Here is a 19,755-nt window from a genome sequence, read left to right on the forward strand (position 1 = left end):
AGTAAAACACAAACCTGTCTCTCAAGAGTTTATTACTAGGCGAAGGAGAACAAACAAGTAAACCAGACTGTTGCCATAGGGTGTAAAAGCAGTTATTCTAGGGATAGGTACGTAACAGAAGCACATAGAAGTAGTGCCTAATTGAGTTTGGACAGGTTAGGAAAATGATGTTAAATAAATAGGGAAAGACTAAGATAGAGTTGCATGTGAAAAATCTTTGTATGTCTACAGTTTGAAAATAGGAAAAAGAAGAGACAAGGGATAACGGAGGAAAGTGAAAGTTTAGACTATACTTGAGCACTGGGGGAACCATTGCAGCCACTATAAGCCTTGGTAGGTGTTGTGGGAATTCCCTGGTGGTCCAGTGGTTAGGACTCCATGCCTTCACTGCCAAGGGCCTGAGTTCAATCCCTGGTCGGGGAGCTAAGACCCCACAGGCCACGAGGTGCAGCGCCCCCCCCAAAAAAAAAGACTTGGTAGGTGTCATAAGATCAGACTTAAATTTTTAAACGATTATTCTGGCTGCAGAGTGGAAGATGGATTTATGAGGAAACACTAAAAAGCTGAAAACCCAGTTAAGTGGCTATTGTACTAATCTGAAGGAATAACCAATAGACTGAAATAAGGAGTTAAAATAGAGATGGCCAAAGTGGATGGACAAGAGATTGATTTTCTTTATGAATTTGAATTCAATTAAGCTAAGGTGTTCTTTTCCACCTAATATTTATGAAAACAAATAATAATGTGAAAATACCCTTTGTAAATACATATCTTCTTAAGGAGATCAAACTGAATATTAAACCTGATTAAGAGGTTAAATACATTAAATTTTAGGACCATAAAATTTACAATTTGTATGTAAAATGTTTTGTGTAATTTATTTACTAACTTACTGTCTATAACTTTTTCACTCCATCACACTCTAAACCAGGGATTAGCAAACTTTGATCCATGGGCCAAATCCAGCCTCCTATCCATTTTTGTACAGCCCATGAGCTAAGAATTCTTTTTACATTCCTAAATGGTTGAGGGGGAAACCATAAGAAGAAGAATATGTGATGACCTATGAAAATTATATGAAATTCAAATTTCAGTGTCCATAAAGAAAGTAATGACACAGCCACTTATTTGTTTCTGTATTATCTATGTCTGTTTTCACATATTACAATGGCAGAGTTGAGTAATTGCAACAGACTCTGTGGTTCAAAAATCCTAAATTATGTACTGTTTGGCTCTTAACGGGGAATGTTGCTGACTCCGATTCTAAACACATGACACCAGAAAGAGAAAAACAAATATCGTATATTAACACATATAAGTGGAACCTAGAAAAATGGTACAGATGAACCGGTTTGCAGGACAGAAATAGAGACACAGATGTAGAGAGCAAACGTATGGACACCAAGGGGGGAAAGTGGCGGGGTGGGGTGGGATGAATTGGGAGATTGGGATTGACATATATACACTACTATGTATAAAATGGATAACTAATAAGAACCTGCTGTATAAAAAAATAAAATAAAATTCAAAAATTCAAAAAAAAATCAAACACATGACACCAGAACTTCATTAAAAATTCTCCTCTGAAGAGTTCTGTAACTAATTTCTAATCTGCAAAAGTGGTGATAATGTTCTATTAGAATGCTATTAGCCTCTGTACTTGGAGTAGGCAGGAGAATCTCAGTGTGAGCAAGTAGTTACTTAAATTATTAGCTCTGATAATTTGTGGGCAGTCTTTTGTCTCTGTTAAGAGTAGAACTATCACTTTAATTCTGTGGCGAAAACATAACAGGTTTTAATGTAACACCCATTTTTCACTGGCCATATTTATTATTTCTATTGCCTAAGAATAAATAGCATCTTAAACCCAGTACTACTGCTTGAGGTGATCATTCTGGATTTTAAACACAAAGACTTATTAACAAATAGCTTTCATTTTCCTGCCAGCAGTACTGAATGTTTTGATAGTGAATAGACCAGAAGAATGAAGTATCCATCAGATAGCCATATATTTAAACATTCTCTACTGTCTCTCAGCCACCAGCCTTCTTTGTGGGTCTTGCAATATGTCTACTTTGAAACTTGGTAGGTTTTGTTATGAACCATCAGACAGTGCTTTGCTGTTAGAGACACTGCCTAGGCATTACCGGGTTGTCTAGTGATAGGTGTCTCTAATTAATCTTGTGAATTCAGTTCCTGATTATTTCTCTAAACAAATAAAGGTTGGTACTTAAAATATCTCGAGGGATCATAGAATTTTAGTTTCTTTATGTAAAATGAAGTCTAAAAAATAACTCTGCTGTTTAAAGAAATAAAGTTATAAATTATATGGTAGGACTGTTTTTTTTTTAATGCAGAATTTATGGGTGACCTGTATTAAATTCTACCTTGTTCTATACCTTACCCACCAAATATGTTTAACTGGTTAAAAATAATGACTGTGTAGGATGAGTAGGTGAAAAATAGTGTAAACCCTATTGATTAAATCTACTCAATGGAGGCTCAGGGCTAAAAGCAGTGTTCTTTGGCTTCAGACTGTCAGGCACAGTACTGCCATAAAATCAGATAAAAGTTTATATAAACAATTATTTGATAAAAGTAAAGAAAAGAAATTAATTTGATTTTTAAGATAATGCATTTGAGGCACCGTCTAATCAACAAATGAATCTTTATTTGCAAATGCAAACTCCAGCTCAGTTGAGAAGAAAATCCCCTTCTCAAATGAAAAAAGTGTTTGGCATTAGTTTAATAGACCCTAGAAAGACCAATATCACTGTTTCCATAGTCTTAGTGTAGTATTTACCCTTTTTTCAGTTTGTCAATGGGTTGTGGTTTTTTTTTTTTTAAGATAGTTCACATACCATGAAATTCTCCATTTAAATCATTTGAAGGTGTAAAATTCAGTGGGTTTTAGTGTATTCACAGTGTTCTGCAATCATCACCACTAATGCCACTCCATCACCCCAAAAAAGAAACCCCACACCTGTTAGCAGTCACTCCGCATTCCTCTTCCACCCAGCCCCTGGCAAGCACTAATCTACTTTCTGTCTTTATGGATTTGATTTGCCTGTTGTGGACATTTCATACAAACAGAATCATAAAATATATGGCCTTTTGTGTTACACTTTGTTTTTGTGTTATGCTTTGATTTAGCGTAACATTTTTAAGGTTTAGCCATGTTTTAGCATGAATCAGTACTTCCGTCCTTTTTGTAGCTGAATAATATTGCATTGTATGAATGTACCACATTTTTAATGTTCAACAGGTTTTATTTCTTTCTATTTCTGTAGTTTCTTCCTCCTTTTCTCATTGTTTAAACTGTTTGAACCTATAGCCACCCTCACCTCTGGAGAGGAATTGGGAACAGGAAGGATGAAATATACAGTGTTTTAAAAGGTATTGTCCTAGAGCCCGATTTATTAAATCTTTGTTTGTAGTTTTGTGTTCGTAGCATAGCATATGGCACATTGTAGGCACTCAGTGATACTTGGAAGAATAAATGATTCAATTAAAGGAATCCCAGATATAGTCAAGTTAGACACTATGTCAGTTTGGGACAGTTGAGTTTACCCTGCAAAATAAGGTCACCTTAGAAATACTAAAATTATCCTACTAACGTGGAATTGAATAGTAGCAAGTAGAAACTGATACACTTTATATATGTACGTGTACAATATATTTTTGTAGACTGGGAAAAGCTATTTGGTACAACTAGAGCAGAAAACAATAACTTTAATAGAGTCAAAATTCCAGGACTAGAAAGGCATTTGAAAAAGTCATCTATTCACATGCTCTTCCATCAATTCTCAAATCACTATTGAGATCTTTGCTGTGCAAAGTGCAGTCCCCACAACCAGCAGAATTGGCATCCTAGGACACTTGTTATTATAAAAATGTAAAATTTTGGCTCCGTCCCAGACGGATTGAGTCAAAACCAGCATTTTACAAGATCCAAAGATGATTTGTGTGTACATTAAAGTTTGAGAAGTGTGAGCTACAACAGTGATCACCTCAGGTCCCTTCCAGTTCTGTATACCTTATTTTTGGTTAAATTAAAAAAAAAAAGACTAAATATTGTAGTATCAAGCATTATTTGAATAAATTTTTGTTCCATTGTTCATGGAACCTTTTTACTAGCATTATAAGTAACCAAGTTGACTTAGAAATCTAACCCTATTTAATTGCATTTTTTTCTGCCTATTCAAGAGTTGCTTTTTAAAAACGCAAAATAGTAAGTCAAGCCGTGGAAAAGCTGGAATAAAAAGCTTGAGGAGTTAAGTCAGTTGGAATTTTTGGAACCCTTGGTCTCTGAGGATACTGCAGGCATTTACTTGTTCTTTGTTTTTCCTCACAGCTGTGAAAACTGAGCTCTGTATTATCTACAGTCCGTTATTCTGTACTTCAGTTATTATATTTCTTATCTGGGAAACTCTGTCTTGGTTTCACTAACCTCCATTCCCATCTTCTGGCTTCCAATGAAGAATAAAAAGGGCTATGTCCTTTTTTAATTTTCTAAAGTTTTTCTCATGTTTTGGGTGCTGAGATAAATGTGTGGGGAGTTTACCTTGATTATACAATGATTTATATGATTGTATAAGCAATAGTGGTGACTCTGTTGAAATACACCTTGAAGTATTGTACTTTCCCTTAAGTTTGCTTTGGGTGTAAATTTAACTAATTTTTTTAAAGGATATGTCAGCATATCCTAACGATTGCATAGCGATTGCACATTTATTAAGGAAACATGTTTGGTTATCCATCGAGAGATCATCAAACTCCCTAATGCAAACTGCCCCCTGCCAGTCCAGATTCCTGGTTTCCATCCCAGATCTACTACGCACCCGCTGTTTACCAAGAGTAGTCAGTGAACTGCCCCCTCCTAAACTCACAAGGCCTCCTATGGGTTTCGCACTATCTTAGAAATGGGATACAAAGAAGAGTGTTTAACAGCTCAGGGTTACTTTTTTAGGTTTGAAGATCACAGAACTCTAGTCAGTTGAACCATAAACTCTAGTTCTCAGTTTCTTTTCAATTTATTTTAACGATTATTCACGTATTTAACAGCCATTAGTTAGGTGTCTTCTGTGTGCCAGGTTGAGGATATAGCAGTGAACAAGACATATGCTTCAGTGTTCTTTCACCTTCTTGTAGGGAAGGTAAACATTGAAGTCGTAAATATAATAAAGCACGTGGATTTTATAGACATAATGAGGTACAGGGTTTTGATCTCATTGAGTCAGAGTTTAAGTTGAGAGCTTTAAGTTTAAGTTGAGAGCTTTATTGGCCTCTGTCAGGGATGCTAAGGCAGATCTGTATGAAGGAATGAGCCAGTAACCCCAGTCATCTGGAGCTCTTTACCAGAAATATTTCTAGGGTTCTTTTTTTTTTTGGCTGCGTTGGGTCTTCGTTGGTGCACATGGGCTTTCTCTAGTTGCAGCGAGCGGGGGTTACTCTTTGTTGTGCTGTGCGGGCTTCTCATTGTGGTGGCTTCTCTTATTGCAGAGCATGGGCTTTAGTAGTTGCAGTGTGCAAGCTCTAGGGAGCGTGGGCTTCAGTAGTTGTGTTGCGCAGGCTCAGGAGCCGTGGCACATGGGCTTAGTTGCTCCGCAGCATGTGGGATCTTCCCAGACCAGGGATCAAATCCGTGTCCCCTGCGTTGGCAGGCGGATACTTAACCACAGCGCCACCAGGGAAGTCCTAGGATTCTTGAAGAAAGTCATGCCAATATTGTTGCCCCTTAAGTATTTCCATCATACTCAACCTCTGTCTTATTAATATACTGTAATGATAATTATATTGATACTAACTGTTGTCCCCCCACCATGAGAACTGAGCCTCTCAAGGACAGGGTTTTTTTTCCTCTGTAGACCAGTTCACTACTACATGTCTGGCCTTGCAGTGGTACAACTGCCATGTAAATAGCAGATGATAGCAGTGTAAATATTAACACATATACATCCTATGTCTCAGACATTGCATTAAACACTTTGCATATATTATGTAATTTAATTCTTCCAACAACCCTCATTGGGGGTGGTTTACTAGTACTGTTGTCTACACTTCAAAATAAAAAGTCTGAAGCCCAGGATGGCTAGCCCATGATTACATATCTAGAAAATAACAGAGTTATTCTGATTCCAGCTCCCCTGCTCATGTCAAAATTCTGTACTGAATTCATAAATGTCTAGTACAGTGTCAGTCTGTGACCTGAGGGTATTTAAACCTGTCTGTGTAAGGATAGGATAGGTAAATGTGTAATGTACCGGTTTAATAACTATATTCTATGGTGCACTGATAAAGAACCGTTGTGTGTCATTGTTCTGCACATGCATTTCATTCAGGTCTCAGAGAGGCCTTTCCTGCCCATCCATCTAAAACAGTCTTATATGTGCACACACTTTACTTCTATCCCCTATGGTTTTATTTTTCTTCATGGCTTTTATCACAGCCTAATAGTGTTTATCTAAAACCCCAATTAGAATATAAATTCTGTGGTTGGGGGTTTTATTTGAGTTGTTCTTGGCTGTTTTCCTAGTGCTTAGAGCCTGGCAGGTAATAGGCACTCAGTCAGTGTTTGCGAGATGAATACACGAATACAGAACTATAGGGAGTGAAACACAGTGTTGCCTGTGGAGGAAATGGGCTCTGGAGTTGGGTCTGCTTGAGTTCAGATCCCAGCAGTGTCATTTCCTAGCTGATACCTTGGGCAAGTTAATTAACTTATCTGAGCCTAAGCTGGTAATGAGGATTACATGAGAAAAGTGCCTAAATCAGTTAGCAGTCAGTACTTATTAGGTGTGGCCATTATTACCATTAACATCATTATGACATGCTTAGTAGTGAAATAAGTTGTCTCTTGTTCTATTCTTTTACCTAGCAACATTCAGCAAATAGCAGTGTTTAAAATGTGTTTAATGAACTTAAAATAAAGCCAAGTTTTAAATGAGTGAAAATGAGCTCACATTTATTTATCATCTTGCTTCTTGCCAATCACCTTGCAAAGTGCTTTACATATACTATCTTATTTTAATCTTTTGTATTTTGATAAGTAGATAATACCTTCATTCTACAGGTGAGAAGATAGATTCAGAGGTTAAGCATTTTGCCCAAGGACATGAAGGAGAAATACTAATAGTAGGGTCAGAAATCAAGCATCTCTAACATAACACTAATACAAACCTTAAAACGTTTTCCTTTTCCTGTTTCTGTTCTGTAAACTTTTTCCCCTAGATTTCAAGGGAAAAAAAATTTAGGGTACCTGGGTAGCATAAGTCTCAGATTGGTGTCACAGGTTTGAGCCCCTGTTTAACAGGGTTCATGATCCCTGTTCAAAAGAGAAAAACTTATCTTGAAGTTTTCTGCCATTGGCAATGAAAAGATCCAAATAAGAGTAGTAATGTACTTAGCACAAGTTTTGTCTGCTATTAAAAGAATAGAAGCTACGGTAAGCAGTGACATCAGTTTTTTATATGGAGGATAGTGCATTTGAGATTGGAGCAGTGCACAAGCTTTCATGTATCCAGAGAGTAATGAGCCTTGGGGAGTCATGAGGTCAACTAATTTCCTTGGATAGAGCTAGTTGGATTTGGTAGGGAGTTTGAAGAGGCTTGTTTTCCAATGGGATCATAAGGTATGTTCAAATTCCTGTAAACTAATGGTTCATACCAGTAAGAATCTGGCTGAATCCAGCCTCATAACAACCAAGTTAGAAATAATGGGGATTTTTAATTACTTTGTTTGTGTAATTTGACTTTGTCACTGATTCCATTAGCCTTTGGATTGCAAGGTTTGAACATTCTGTCTGGGAAAAACAGAATTAAAGCAGTTGGGGTGAAATTCCTTTTGGCTTTTATATAACAGATTGCATTTCACCCTCCTTTTTTACAGAAACAAGTGAAGCTGATTCCTGATTATAGATAGGGTTTGAAAAGTTAGGAAAAACTTTGTATTTTTTTCTTTAGCAGTTGGATTTTGTGTGTGTGTGTGATATCCCAGAGGTCTAAATCCACTGGAATTAGCTGAAATGATTCCTTTATAAATTTTATTCCTATTTCCATCCAATAAATTTAAATTATACACATAAGAGGAAACTGGGTGTATCATAGGGTGTATCTTAGGAACATTTTGCATGATTTTCAAAGTCATTCTATTACTGTCCTGTGATTTGATTAATATTAAAGGGTCTTAATCAGACCATTAATCTTAAACCAAACAGTTGGGTATCATTCCCAACATTTTCGGTGCTAAAAAACAATTGTGAAATCCCTATTTCAGAATTTCACAGAAAAGCTAGTTTTACTTATCCCAACTGAATGTTGATCTATAATTCACACAGCATTAGACTACAGAATAAAAACTGATAGGATATAGAGAGATGGCTTCTCCTGTGCTTAAGTAAATTATAATAGTATTGAGTTTCTTGGTATCTTGTAAATAATTTATATGCCAGAAGATTCATACAAATACTTTGTAGTTGCCACCTTCTCTGTATGTGTGATTTGAGGTATACCTTGAAAGAAGGGTAGGACTCAGTTGACTGAAAAAGAGGGCAGTAGAAAGAATATTCTTGTGAAAATGTGCATTAAGTATTCAGTGAAAAAGTAACTAATTTGGCTGGACTTATTTGGGGGGGATAGGAGTACAGAAGTAGGTAGAAGTTGACTTGTGAGGGCTTTTCACCCCAGATTAAGGAAATTAAATTAAAAGCACTATAATGTGGGCTAGAAGTAACACTGAACTAGACATTGTTGAATCTGGATTCTAGTTTTTGCTTTACCATTGACTATGCCCTTACCCACTAGAATATAAGCTCTATTTGTTGTATTCTAGGTGCTGAAGGTAATGCAGTATATCTAGTAGGTGTCTTATACGTACTAGACTAGACTGGACATGACACCTCATAGATGCCAGTGAATTAATGAATTAATTCCATCTTTGACATGGCATTAATCTCTTTGATCTACAGTTTTCTCATTTGGACAAGTTGGGACTCTAACTCAGATTCTTTCTAGATCTGTGATCCTGTGGTCATCTTGTAGGTGTGGAGAACTGTTAACCATATTTGAGTAACGTGTTGTGAGTTAAATGATGTCAGATGATTGGAAATGGTTAATTAAATGTCAGATGCTTAGATGAAGCCAGATGATTGAGCTGGCCACAGTGTAAAATACAAATTGGAGAGAATAGAAACAGTGAGACCCATCTTAAATTGGTCTAAGTTTAAAGAGGTGAGGTGTTGATCATCTGGATTTTGGTGGTCACAGTTGTTATGCAGAAGAAGCAATGATTTTGAGAAGTAACAAGCCAGTAAAAATCTCACTTTGTCCAACCAGAGATCTTTGGCTTTTGGAGGGGCAGTAGGAGTACTAGCAGCAGAACTATATACGAGCTGTTTTAAACATTTCTCGTTGTTTAAAGAGCTCCTGGAGAATAATAGTACTTAAATATTGTGGGAGAAGAAGCATCCAAGAAGACTAAGGTTTCTATTTCTGGAAATAATGATACCATTGAAAGAAATGGAGGAAATCCAGAGAAAGACACTGACTTGAAGAGAAGGAAGAAGTAGAGTTTAGACATATAAACTGTTTACATTGAAAACTTTTATTTTGATATATAAAAAAAGCCTCATCTTCATAGATCTAGATATTTGTGCCTACATTATACCATTGTCCAAAAAAAGCTACCTCATTTTTGGTTTTGTTTGTTGCACAGTAAAGTTTAAAAACTTACTCACGTGTTTATGTCTGATGAGCCTCTGAAGCAGGGAGCATGGTGCCCGTTTTCTGGCTCTTCCGTTTTCATTTAGCTTAGCATAGTCCTAAGCAGCTTTGGTCAGACACTTAAGTCAGAGGCATTGGTGGACTGCATTGCTGTATTTATGAGCAATAGCTGGCATCCTACACTGCCTACTTAGTGTACTTTGTAGTGACAGATTGTGTTGAGCAAGAGATCTGTGGCAACTACTTTGAGATAGCTTGTTAGAAATAATAGTCATTTCTAGCCTTTAGAGTAGAAGTAATCCTACCAAATAACTTCTAAGCCCTTATCCTCCTGTTACTGAGTAATTAAAGCCTTAGTACCCACTGTCTTGATGGGGATTCAGGCTTACCAAATTACAAGGGATAGCACTTTGTTATGTTATCCATTATAATATTGCAATGAACAGTGCTTTTTCTACCATCTTTGTTAATGGCATGAAGAAAAACCTTTCCTTAATCACTAAAATCAAAGTAGTAGCCATTTGGCTCCATGAGATCTTCCTGGCAAATAGAAATGTCTTTAGGTAGATCTTCATATTAAGGCTTTTAATAATAGGAGGGAACGGAGAAGGATAAATTCTTATCACTTCTGGGTGATAAGAAACTGTTCACAGCTATTTAATTTTTTTTTAATGTACCATGAGACAGTGGTAAGGCAGTTTACCTTAATGTCACCACTTTTTAAATTAGGTTAACAAGAACTATTATGCTCACTTTTCAAGTGAGTTTAAGGAATATGGCCCAGGTCACACAAACTTGGTGCATGAGAGGTTGAACTAGGAGCTCATTCCCAGTATTAGGATTTCCTTGTCCAGTGTTCTTTTGGCTATATATTCTTAGTTTACATTTTGGTCATTGAATTCGTTCCCCATTTTCTTTTAAAGCATAGTTTCAACATGATTAAGGGGAAGGGAGTGTTTAGATAAACAGATTTCTGGTGTAGGTTTTGCTGTCAAGGAGGCAGAACCTGTGGACATAATGGGTGGAGCTTTGAGCAAGTAAAAAAATCTTATTTTGCTTGTTTAGGGATCTGCTGCTGTTGGAGGAGAAGCAGGAGGAGGGGTAGCAGACTAAGTTTCCCTGCTGTTTGGCATGTAGTTTTGTCTAAAGGGCCGATCTAGAATAAGTACATTGTTGGCTCAGAGCAAACTTAGGTCTGAGAGTTGGGGAAGCATGGCTAGTGTTAAACAAGAAACTAAACTTCAGCCTGATTTTGATGTCTGCCTTGCTTATGCTGTGGGCTAAGTTACTCTGTTAATTTACATCTTATATATTTCCCCCTTCATTTTCCTCTAACTGTAACAAGTCTATTTTGCCTTTTCTGATGGATTTTACAAAGAGAGATTTTTGCTCAGTGTTTGTCATCGTAAATTCTCATTGCTGCTGCTGTCCTCAAAAGGATTGTGTAAATGAGGTGGGTAAGAATTTCCAGTGTATACAAAAGGTATGTTGTAGCCATTTGATGATATGTGTGGAAAGTTTCAGTTAAAGTATTGAGAGTGTTTAGTTCAGAATGCTTTTAAAAATAATTTAGTTTTGTAGTTTAGTTAACTTACACAACATTTTGTATGAGGAGGACGGAGACTTTTCTCAATTCTGAATGGTTAGGAAAAGTTTTGCTCTTATGAAAAGGAAAATGTTACCCTAACACATTTGAAACGTAAGTTTTTAAGAAGCAAGTGCTGACACTTTTTAAGAGCTAGAAGATTGAACCAGAGAATACTATATTATGACTCACTTATATTTTTATTATGACTCACTTTTATTATTCCAGCAGATTAGTTGCAAACTATAAGTATATAGAATTGACAGAAAAACTTAGTCTGTAAGATGCATGTATGTGTTTGGGATTTTTCTTAGTTTAAATAAAGCAACATATTTTATAAACATTTTTATCAACTCTTTTTTTTTTTTTAATATCAACTCTCGGTGTGCCCTTGGAGAGTCACAATTGTTGTTATTGTTTTCTTTTTGTACTCCATTTAAAACTGCACAAGAGTCGCCTTTGTTTTTTTGTTTAAGAGAATATATAATTTTATATAATCGCAAAAGTGTCTTAAATGAATGTACGTTAGCTGTTCAAGAAGTACTTTTGTTTAATGCAGAGAAACATGTTACTGTCCCACGTCAAAAAACATAATATGGCACTGCTGCCTAGAGAGAGATCCTGTGAATTACAACAGTAAGGAAGAATATTTCTAGAGCTGGCAGGTTGCTAGCTCTGGAAGGATGGAGTGACAGGGTGCGTGTCTTTGACTAACTTAATTTTTCTTATATGTAAAACATTAGCCCAATTTATCTGCCTTAGCACTTTTCTGTTTTGTATTTTTGAACCTCATTCAGGATAGGTGAGCAAAACTTGGCTTCTGCTGGTCAGAACAGGACTAGAATAGGACTCTCTGGGGCTAAATCAGACAGTATAGAAAAGAGGTGACATTTGAAGGATTTTCAGACTCATTGATTATCTTTGTTGAAATACATAAATTAAAAGGAAAAAAGATGAAATATTATCATTAAAATATTTTCTTATTATTTTGTTCTGTCTGGTGCTTAAATCGTGTTTTAGAATAATCTTAAACCAACTTTTTAATTTTAAAAATTATCAATTATAAAAAAATAGAGTTCTCTTATCTCTTTTTTAATTTTTTAATTTAATTTAATTTATTTTTTTATACAGCGGGTTCTTATTAGTTATCCATTTTATACGTATTAGAGTTCTCTTATCTCTTAAGAACAAGAAGCCTCTAAGTGTGATGAGTGCTGTGTATTGAAACCTGTGCTTATTTTAAGTAGCTTTCCATCATGTGTCCCAGATGCATTTTCTGTAGGTCACTTTCAGGGTCATTGACGTTTCATGCTCATTGTTACTTTTTTTTTTTTTTTGGTCATTTTTAGGATATAATCCCTATATATTCTTGCTTCTTTGCAAATGATTCAGAATACTTCTGTTACATACTTTGATAATTCTGGTTTCTTGATGGTTGCTGAGATTTCTTCTTGTCTTTTTCATTATCTCAGTGGGTAATGTTTTAATACCAGCTGCTGGACTGTCTCCGTTTTATTGGCTGTCTTGGCACCTGCAACATTTTTTAAGGCAGCAGTGGCATCTGAATATGTTGTGTAGCATTGGTATGGAATTTTCTGTACCTAAGACTTGGCTATACGTTGAGAAAGCAGCTTAACCTAGTAGAGTCAATGTGTTATATGATGCGTAGTTGCTGGTTTTGTCATTATAACCTTATATCTCATTTGTTCAACTAGCATTTCTACTTGTAAATAGGATTTCCTGTTTGTGAAGTCATGAATGTAAGTATGTCTGCATAGGAAGGATTAACAAGAGGGTTATTTTTAAGGATAACCAAGGATGAAAGCAGGTTCACTGTGGATCTTGGTGATTATTTTTCGAAGAGAATTCTTTGCTTCCTTTTAACTGTAAGCTTTATTATCTTTGGTGATGGCCTTTGAAGTCAGAGGTGTGTCTTAGGTCAGCAAACTTAATAACTCAAAGAGATTTCAACCTAGATAATCACATATGATTCTAGTTCCCATGAATATTGTTGGACAGGTATTATCCCCATTTGCTAGACAGGGACTCTGAAGCTCAGAGCTGCTTCTGCTTGTCCAGTTCACAGTGATTTCAAGTCTTCTATTACATCCTTTGATCTTTCCAATATGCCTATGCTAAATTGAAACAGAAGAGTCTTTTAATATAGTCAGTATAGGTGTGATTTATTAACTCAGTATGTAGAGTTTTATTGCCAGAAGGCTAAACTACATTCCTCTAAAGTGTATGTGTTTATGGAAGTAGGAACATTTTTTCTAATCATAGTCTATACCCTCTTTTAACTACTTCCCTGTAACATATGGAATGTCTTTACATGCAAAGGCCAACTGTGTATTAATGTCCAATTTTAGCAAAGAACTGTCCTTCACATAATTTTCTGCCAATAGTGAATGTTCTAAGAACTTAATATATGGTATTCTAATTGTTTTTCCCATTATATTTATAAATAGCATCTTAAAAGTGTGCTTTTATACACTTTTACATGTTTATTGTAGAAAAACAAATATAAAACAAAATCTCCAGTGTTTCTACTACCAGAGAACTTTTAGTGAGCATCATCCTTTTTTTCCTTAAAACAGTTCCTGTTTTCTTTAGCTTTAATTTGAAATACCATACCAGCTTGCTCAGTTAAAGCATTCTTTTGCTTCAGCAGCATTATTTTTTGTTTTCATTAGAATGATTATGTGAAGACAAAGACTAGTTGGAAAACTTAGCTGGTCTTGAAAAATAAAAAGATTGAGGAAAATACAAATACTTATCTTTGTAGTCATTACTTAGAAACAAACATTTTAAATACATGGATTTTTAACTTTAGGGTCAGCCTTATTAGACAGTTTCGTGTTGTGGAAAGTTAGCCCTAGAGGGAGAATCCTCCAAATCAGGACGTTTTTTTAAAAAAATTGATTGATTAATTGATTATTTATTTATTTATTTTTGGCTGTGTTGGGTCTTTGTTGCTGTGTGCGGGCTTTCTCTAGTTGCAGCGAGCGGGGGCTACTCTTCGTTGCAGTGCATGGGCTTCTCATTGTGGTGGCTTCTCTTGTTGCAGAGCACGGGCTCTAGGCGCGTGGACTCAGTAGTTGTGGCTCGCGGGCTCTAGAGCGCAGGCTCAGTAGTCGTGGCACATGGACTTAGTTGCTCCGCAGCATGTAGGATCTTCCCGGACCAGGGCTCGAACCCGTGTCCGCTGCATTGGCAGGCCAATTCTTAACCACTGCGCCACCAGGGAAGTCCCTTCCCCTTTTTAAATTAATTAATTAATTTATATATTTATCTTCAGGACTTTTGAATAATGTAGTGAGTAATCGATGAGAATTATCCCACCACAACTCTAGTATTTAAAGACTTCAGAGCTAACCATTTGATATATTTCATTTCAATCTGTGAGAGATTACACACATCTCTGTGATTTATCAAATTATATCACTAATTCTAATATATATCATCACTGAGACAGTAGCTGATTATAATTTATAATATATTCTAACTTTTCTAGTCCTGTCTCCTGTTTCCTACTCCCTGTGTGTTATGTGGTTATAGACTTACAGTGCCACTTGGACAGTATATCGGTGTTGCTACTTCAAATCAATCCATGTGGTTACTTAGATGAGATGAGGCAAGAATAGATAATATGTTTTTCTCCACACCACCTCTCAGACAGGAGTAGTTTGTTATTCTTCTTTCTTATATATATTTTCCATACACTGCTGAAATTTTATTTGCAAAGAATTTATACTTTGTGAAGATTCTAAAATACTGCTGTGATGCTGTTTAGTATTATATATATAATAGTGATATTGAATTTTCTTCAGAAATTAATTGGAGAGCTTGTCTTTCATATGGGTCTGATGTATCACTTATCATTTTATGTTTCATATGTACAAGACAATTTGCTCTTCAGTTATCATGCCAAACCAGTCCAAATTCTTAACTTCTGGTTGAGGTTGTTAAGGTATACTATAATAGTAGAATACTTGCCAAACTAAGCATGCAAATTCATGCCCATAAATGTTATGTTGATTAATGAGTTAGGGAATGAGGTTGAACAGAAGATCGTCTAACCAATTAGAACATTTGGCCTTCTTTTTAGCCAGTAACTTCCATTACCTGAAACACAGCAAGAGATGTTAACAACAGCCTAAATTTTTTGCTAGCCATGTGAAGCTATGGAAGTAAGTGACTCCACTATCTTAACTACTGTTATCTCGTAGGGGCTAAATTGCCACTTCCAAGCTCTGACCCTGCATGGACTAGGTCTTGCAGGCAAATCAGAAAAAAGCCAGGATGGTAAGAAGGAATCTTGTAGAACCTTAAGAGACAAGTAAAAATAAAGTTCAAAGTCCCTGTCTTCCTTAATGTGTTTCTGTCGCTATTTTTATGATTTTCAGGGGGTGAAGCCAGCCAGTTTTGACAAAGTAGCAATTCCTGAAGTGAAGGAAATTATTGAAGGATGCATACGGCAAAACAAAGATGAAAGGTAAGTTGCCTCTTTTGACCTGGGTATTGCTTAAGCAAAAACTTCAAGTGTAATAGGCTCTCAATAGAACACTCAATCTAAGGTGTATTTAATACTTTACTTGTGATTAGTTTCTCTGTTTATGTCTTGTAACATCTTTAAAAGTAGAGTTCTGTCCATTGAAGGTAGTATTCAGATTTGGTATACTGAAATGTTGTAAGAATGTGGTTTGGTAGAGTTTAATTAAACCAAAACCACCTTAAACATAGCTGCTGCATTCAGTAAGAACTACTTACAACATCAACATGATTTGTAAAACTCAGTAGGGTTCTGTCCTTAACGCAGCAGATCTGTTCCTTAGTCCTTTACCCATTGAATTCTAAAAAATGAAATAAAATATTGGCTCTTTAAAATCAACTCAGCTCTGCAGGTCTTGATTTGCTGTTACTATGCCAGAACTGAAGAAGAGCAAAATGTCAAAATTCCTTTGAGTAAAAAGAGATGACTTCACCCAGAGCTTGGGAGGAGATCTGGCTTAGTCACTTATGCTTACAGAGGACTTTTCTCAGAGGAGGGGCAAGTATCTGATCTGCCATATGGCTGATTCATCACCCGTTAGGCATGGCAAAGGTCCAGTGTCTGTTTTTGAAACATAATCTACTTTCACCATCCCTCCTCACCCTCCAGAGAAGAAAAAGTAGACCAGGTAGTGCAGATAGAAATTGTAAATTGAGTATAATCTACCTCCTGAAGAATGCAAGTGATCAGGTACACCAACCAAATTAAAGAATTCCATATCTTCACTTCTCCAGTCTCATATTCTTTTCATAACTTTGTTATTTGGAAGAACTTAACATCATGATCTTTAAGGCTTTTTAGTAGAAATTTAGTTGGGTTTCTATTTTCATATACACTGCTTGAAAAGGAGAGTCTTTAATCTCTTTAAGAACTTTTTAAAAAACTATCAATAAAGGAATATTTGTCTCCAGTCTTAGAGTGTGTTACTCTTGTTTCTTTTCTGGATGGAACAGTTTACTGGATTACTGGTATTTTGAGACCATTTATCTAGAGAAAATTGTTCCACAATCAGACTCCTGCTTGCCTAATACACAAGGTGTTGAACAAAGAATTGAGAGGATTTATTGGAGTAAATAAAGGTTGCTGTAGTAGAAGGTAATGTACTAGAAATAAAAAGATTTTCAAGTTTTGATTCCACCATTTATGACTTCTATAACTGTGAGCAAGATTGTCAGTCTCTCTGAGGATCCATTTCCTAATAATCAGGAAATGATATTTCATTGGATGTTGGTCAAGGATCAGATGAGATCATGCATACGAGATTTTTTGTTAACTATAAGCACTATGTAAATGATTATGTGGTATTTTGAAGCTATGATATTCTATGTATTACTCGCTATTATTAGTACACTATTAACTAAGATGAGATTAGATCATTAGATTTTAAAAGTATCACTTTGAGCTCTTATTCATAAATGAGATTGTTCTGATGTTCTGTAACTTGAATAAAACTATAATCACTGTTCAAATGGAGCAATGTAGAATGAGTTACAGAATTTCCCTTTTTCTTCTTTTTTCAGTCTGTTTTCATTATTCCAATAACAATAATCAGCCATACTTGAAAAGTATCTTTTTATTTTATTTTTTTATTTTTTATTTTTTTTGCGGTACGCGGGCCTCTCACTGTTGTGGCCTCTCCCGTTGCAGAGCAAAGGCTCCGGACGCACAGGCTCAGCGGCCATGGCTCACGGGCCCAGCCGCTCCGCGGCATGTGGGATCCTCCCAGACCGGGGCACGAACCCGTGTCCCCTGCATCGGCGGCGGACTCTCAACCACTGCGCCACCAGGGAAGCCCGAAAAGTATCTTTTAAATCTAATGGCATTTTGTTTTTTGTTTCTTTCCCCTCTCTTTTGAAGATACTCTATCAAAGACCTTTTGAACCATGCCTTCTTCCAGGAGGAGACGGGGGTACGGGTAGAATTAGCAGAAGAAGATGATGGCGAAAAGATAGCCATTAAATTATGGCTACGTATTGAAGATACTAAGAAATTAAAGGGGAAATACAAAGACAACGAAGCTATTGAGTTTTCCTTTGACTTGGAGAGAGATGTGCCAGAAGAGGTTGCTCAAGAAATGGTAAATTAACACTAATCAGCCATTTAAAAATTGATGTAGACTTATATACATTGATACTGTTGAGCAGAAAAGCAGTTTATGAAGCAGTGTGTATGGCATATTCCACTGATATAAAATTGTGTTGATTAATGGCCCTAAAAGTTATTTTTATTTTAGGAGAATTGTATAGACATAGATATGTGTATTTTAGGAGATGTGTATAGACATAGATACGTATAAGGATGGATGGACGGACAGACAGGCAAGCGGGCAGACAGACATACAGAAAGAGAGAGAGAACAAACCAGAAAGCATTCTCAAGTAATTTTGAAAGTCTGTAAGGTTGACTGACTCCTAATTAGTATAACCTATTTAGTTAGAATGACAAGGTATGTTTTCTAAATACTGATACAGTAGCCTTTGATCAGTCATCTGGACAAACCCTATAAATAGATCACACATTGTTTTTACTTCAAAGGGAGTTTTCAAGATCAATTATTAGTAGGCAGCCCTTGGTGAATCATTTTTGAAGTATGTCTAAAAGATCACTATTCAAAAAGGAAACTCTTCACCCATCTTAGGCTTGCCATGGTGCCTAAATAACCATTTACTGTGCAAAGATACTCACAGACTGTCTCTGCTAGAATGTGTTAGAATCATTCAGTACTACTTACCTCTGAGAAGGGGTCAGGTATGAAAGAGGTACTTATTTTTAATTGTCAGGTTTTTATACTGTTTGAGGTTTTTATTTTTAACCTTCATATATTTACCTCAGTTGTTTTATCTGGTCAAGTGGTTGTCTAGTGAAAGGAAGTAAAAGCAACACAGGTTAATATTAATATTGATGGTTACATGTGAGTGGGAAATAGAGTGAATATAATAGAATGAGCCTTTTGGTTTAAAAACTTTGATGTTGGGACTTCCCTGGTGGTGCAGTGGTTAAGAATCTGCCCTCCAATGCAGGGGACTTGGGTTCGATCCCTGGTCGGGGAACTAGATCCCACATGCATGCCGCAACTAAAGAGCGCCCATGCTGCAACTAAGACCTGGTGCAACCAAGATAAATAGATAAAAATTTAAAATAAAAATAACTAAATAAAAACTTTGATGTTTAGGTTCCCCACTGTTTTGTTGTTATAGTTAGTGAAGGTACATGTACCCCATGAGTTTCTACAAAGATAATAGCACCCACCCCATGAATATCTCAGAATATGGTGGCGAAGTGCATAATGCAGACCAGTAGTTCCGCAGTTTGGTTAAGACCAGTCCTTAGAGAGTTCTTTCTTCCCCTTCTACTCTACTTTTCTCCCCAAAAGTACCTTTTTTTGTGTTTGGTTTGTTTTCTTTTGATATCCTGTTGCTTCCTAATGTACCCTTTTATCCTTCAGGTAGAGTCTGGGTATGTCTGTGAAGGTGATCACAAGACCATGGCAAAAGCCATCAAAGATAGAGTGTCATTAATTAAGAGAAAGCGAGAACAGCGTCAGTTGGTGCGGGAGGAGCAAGAAAAAAGAAAGCAGGAAGAGAGCAGCCTCAAACAGCAGGGGGAGCAGCAGTCCAGTGCTTCGCAGGCAGGAGCCCCGCAGCCCCCTTCGACGTGCACTGGCGGACCCGCTGCCTCTACCACTTCAGCTTCTGTTTCCACACAAGTAGAGCCGGAGGAGCCCGAGGCAGATCAGCACCAACAGCTGCAGCACCAGCCACCTGGTGTGTCTGTGTTGTGTGAGTCCTGGGGGAAGCGGGCAGGGTTGCTGAAGATACTCCTAGTTGACTTTTTATCTTCTCAGTCATCATTTCGCACTGACCTCTTGGTTTTGAAGTAGAAATCTAATGTGTAAATGAG

General features: G+C 36.6%; 1 protein-coding gene across 4 annotated transcripts in view; it reads left to right on the top strand.

The window, feature by feature from the left end:
• The window catches only part of WNK1 (WNK lysine deficient protein kinase 1), a gene marked incomplete at both ends in the record, with an annotated part of 132,465 nt that overhangs the window by 70,648 nt on the left and 42,062 nt on the right, over positions 1-19,755 (top strand). For all 4 annotated transcript variants that reach the window (XM_079714880.1, XM_079714881.1, XM_079714882.1 and 1 more), the window contains 3 exons: positions 15,711-15,799; positions 17,714-17,933; positions 19,301-19,634. In XM_079714880.1, coding sequence (XP_079571006.1) covers positions 15,711-15,799; positions 17,714-17,933; positions 19,301-19,634 — 643 coding nt within the window. The remainder of the gene's footprint in view (positions 1-15,710; positions 15,800-17,713; positions 17,934-19,300; positions 19,635-19,755) is intronic.

Source organism: Hyperoodon ampullatus, assembly GCF_949752795.1.
Source record: "Hyperoodon ampullatus genome assembly, chromosome: 11".
NCBI classification, from domain to species: Eukaryota; Metazoa; Chordata; class Mammalia; order Artiodactyla; family Ziphiidae; genus Hyperoodon; species Hyperoodon ampullatus.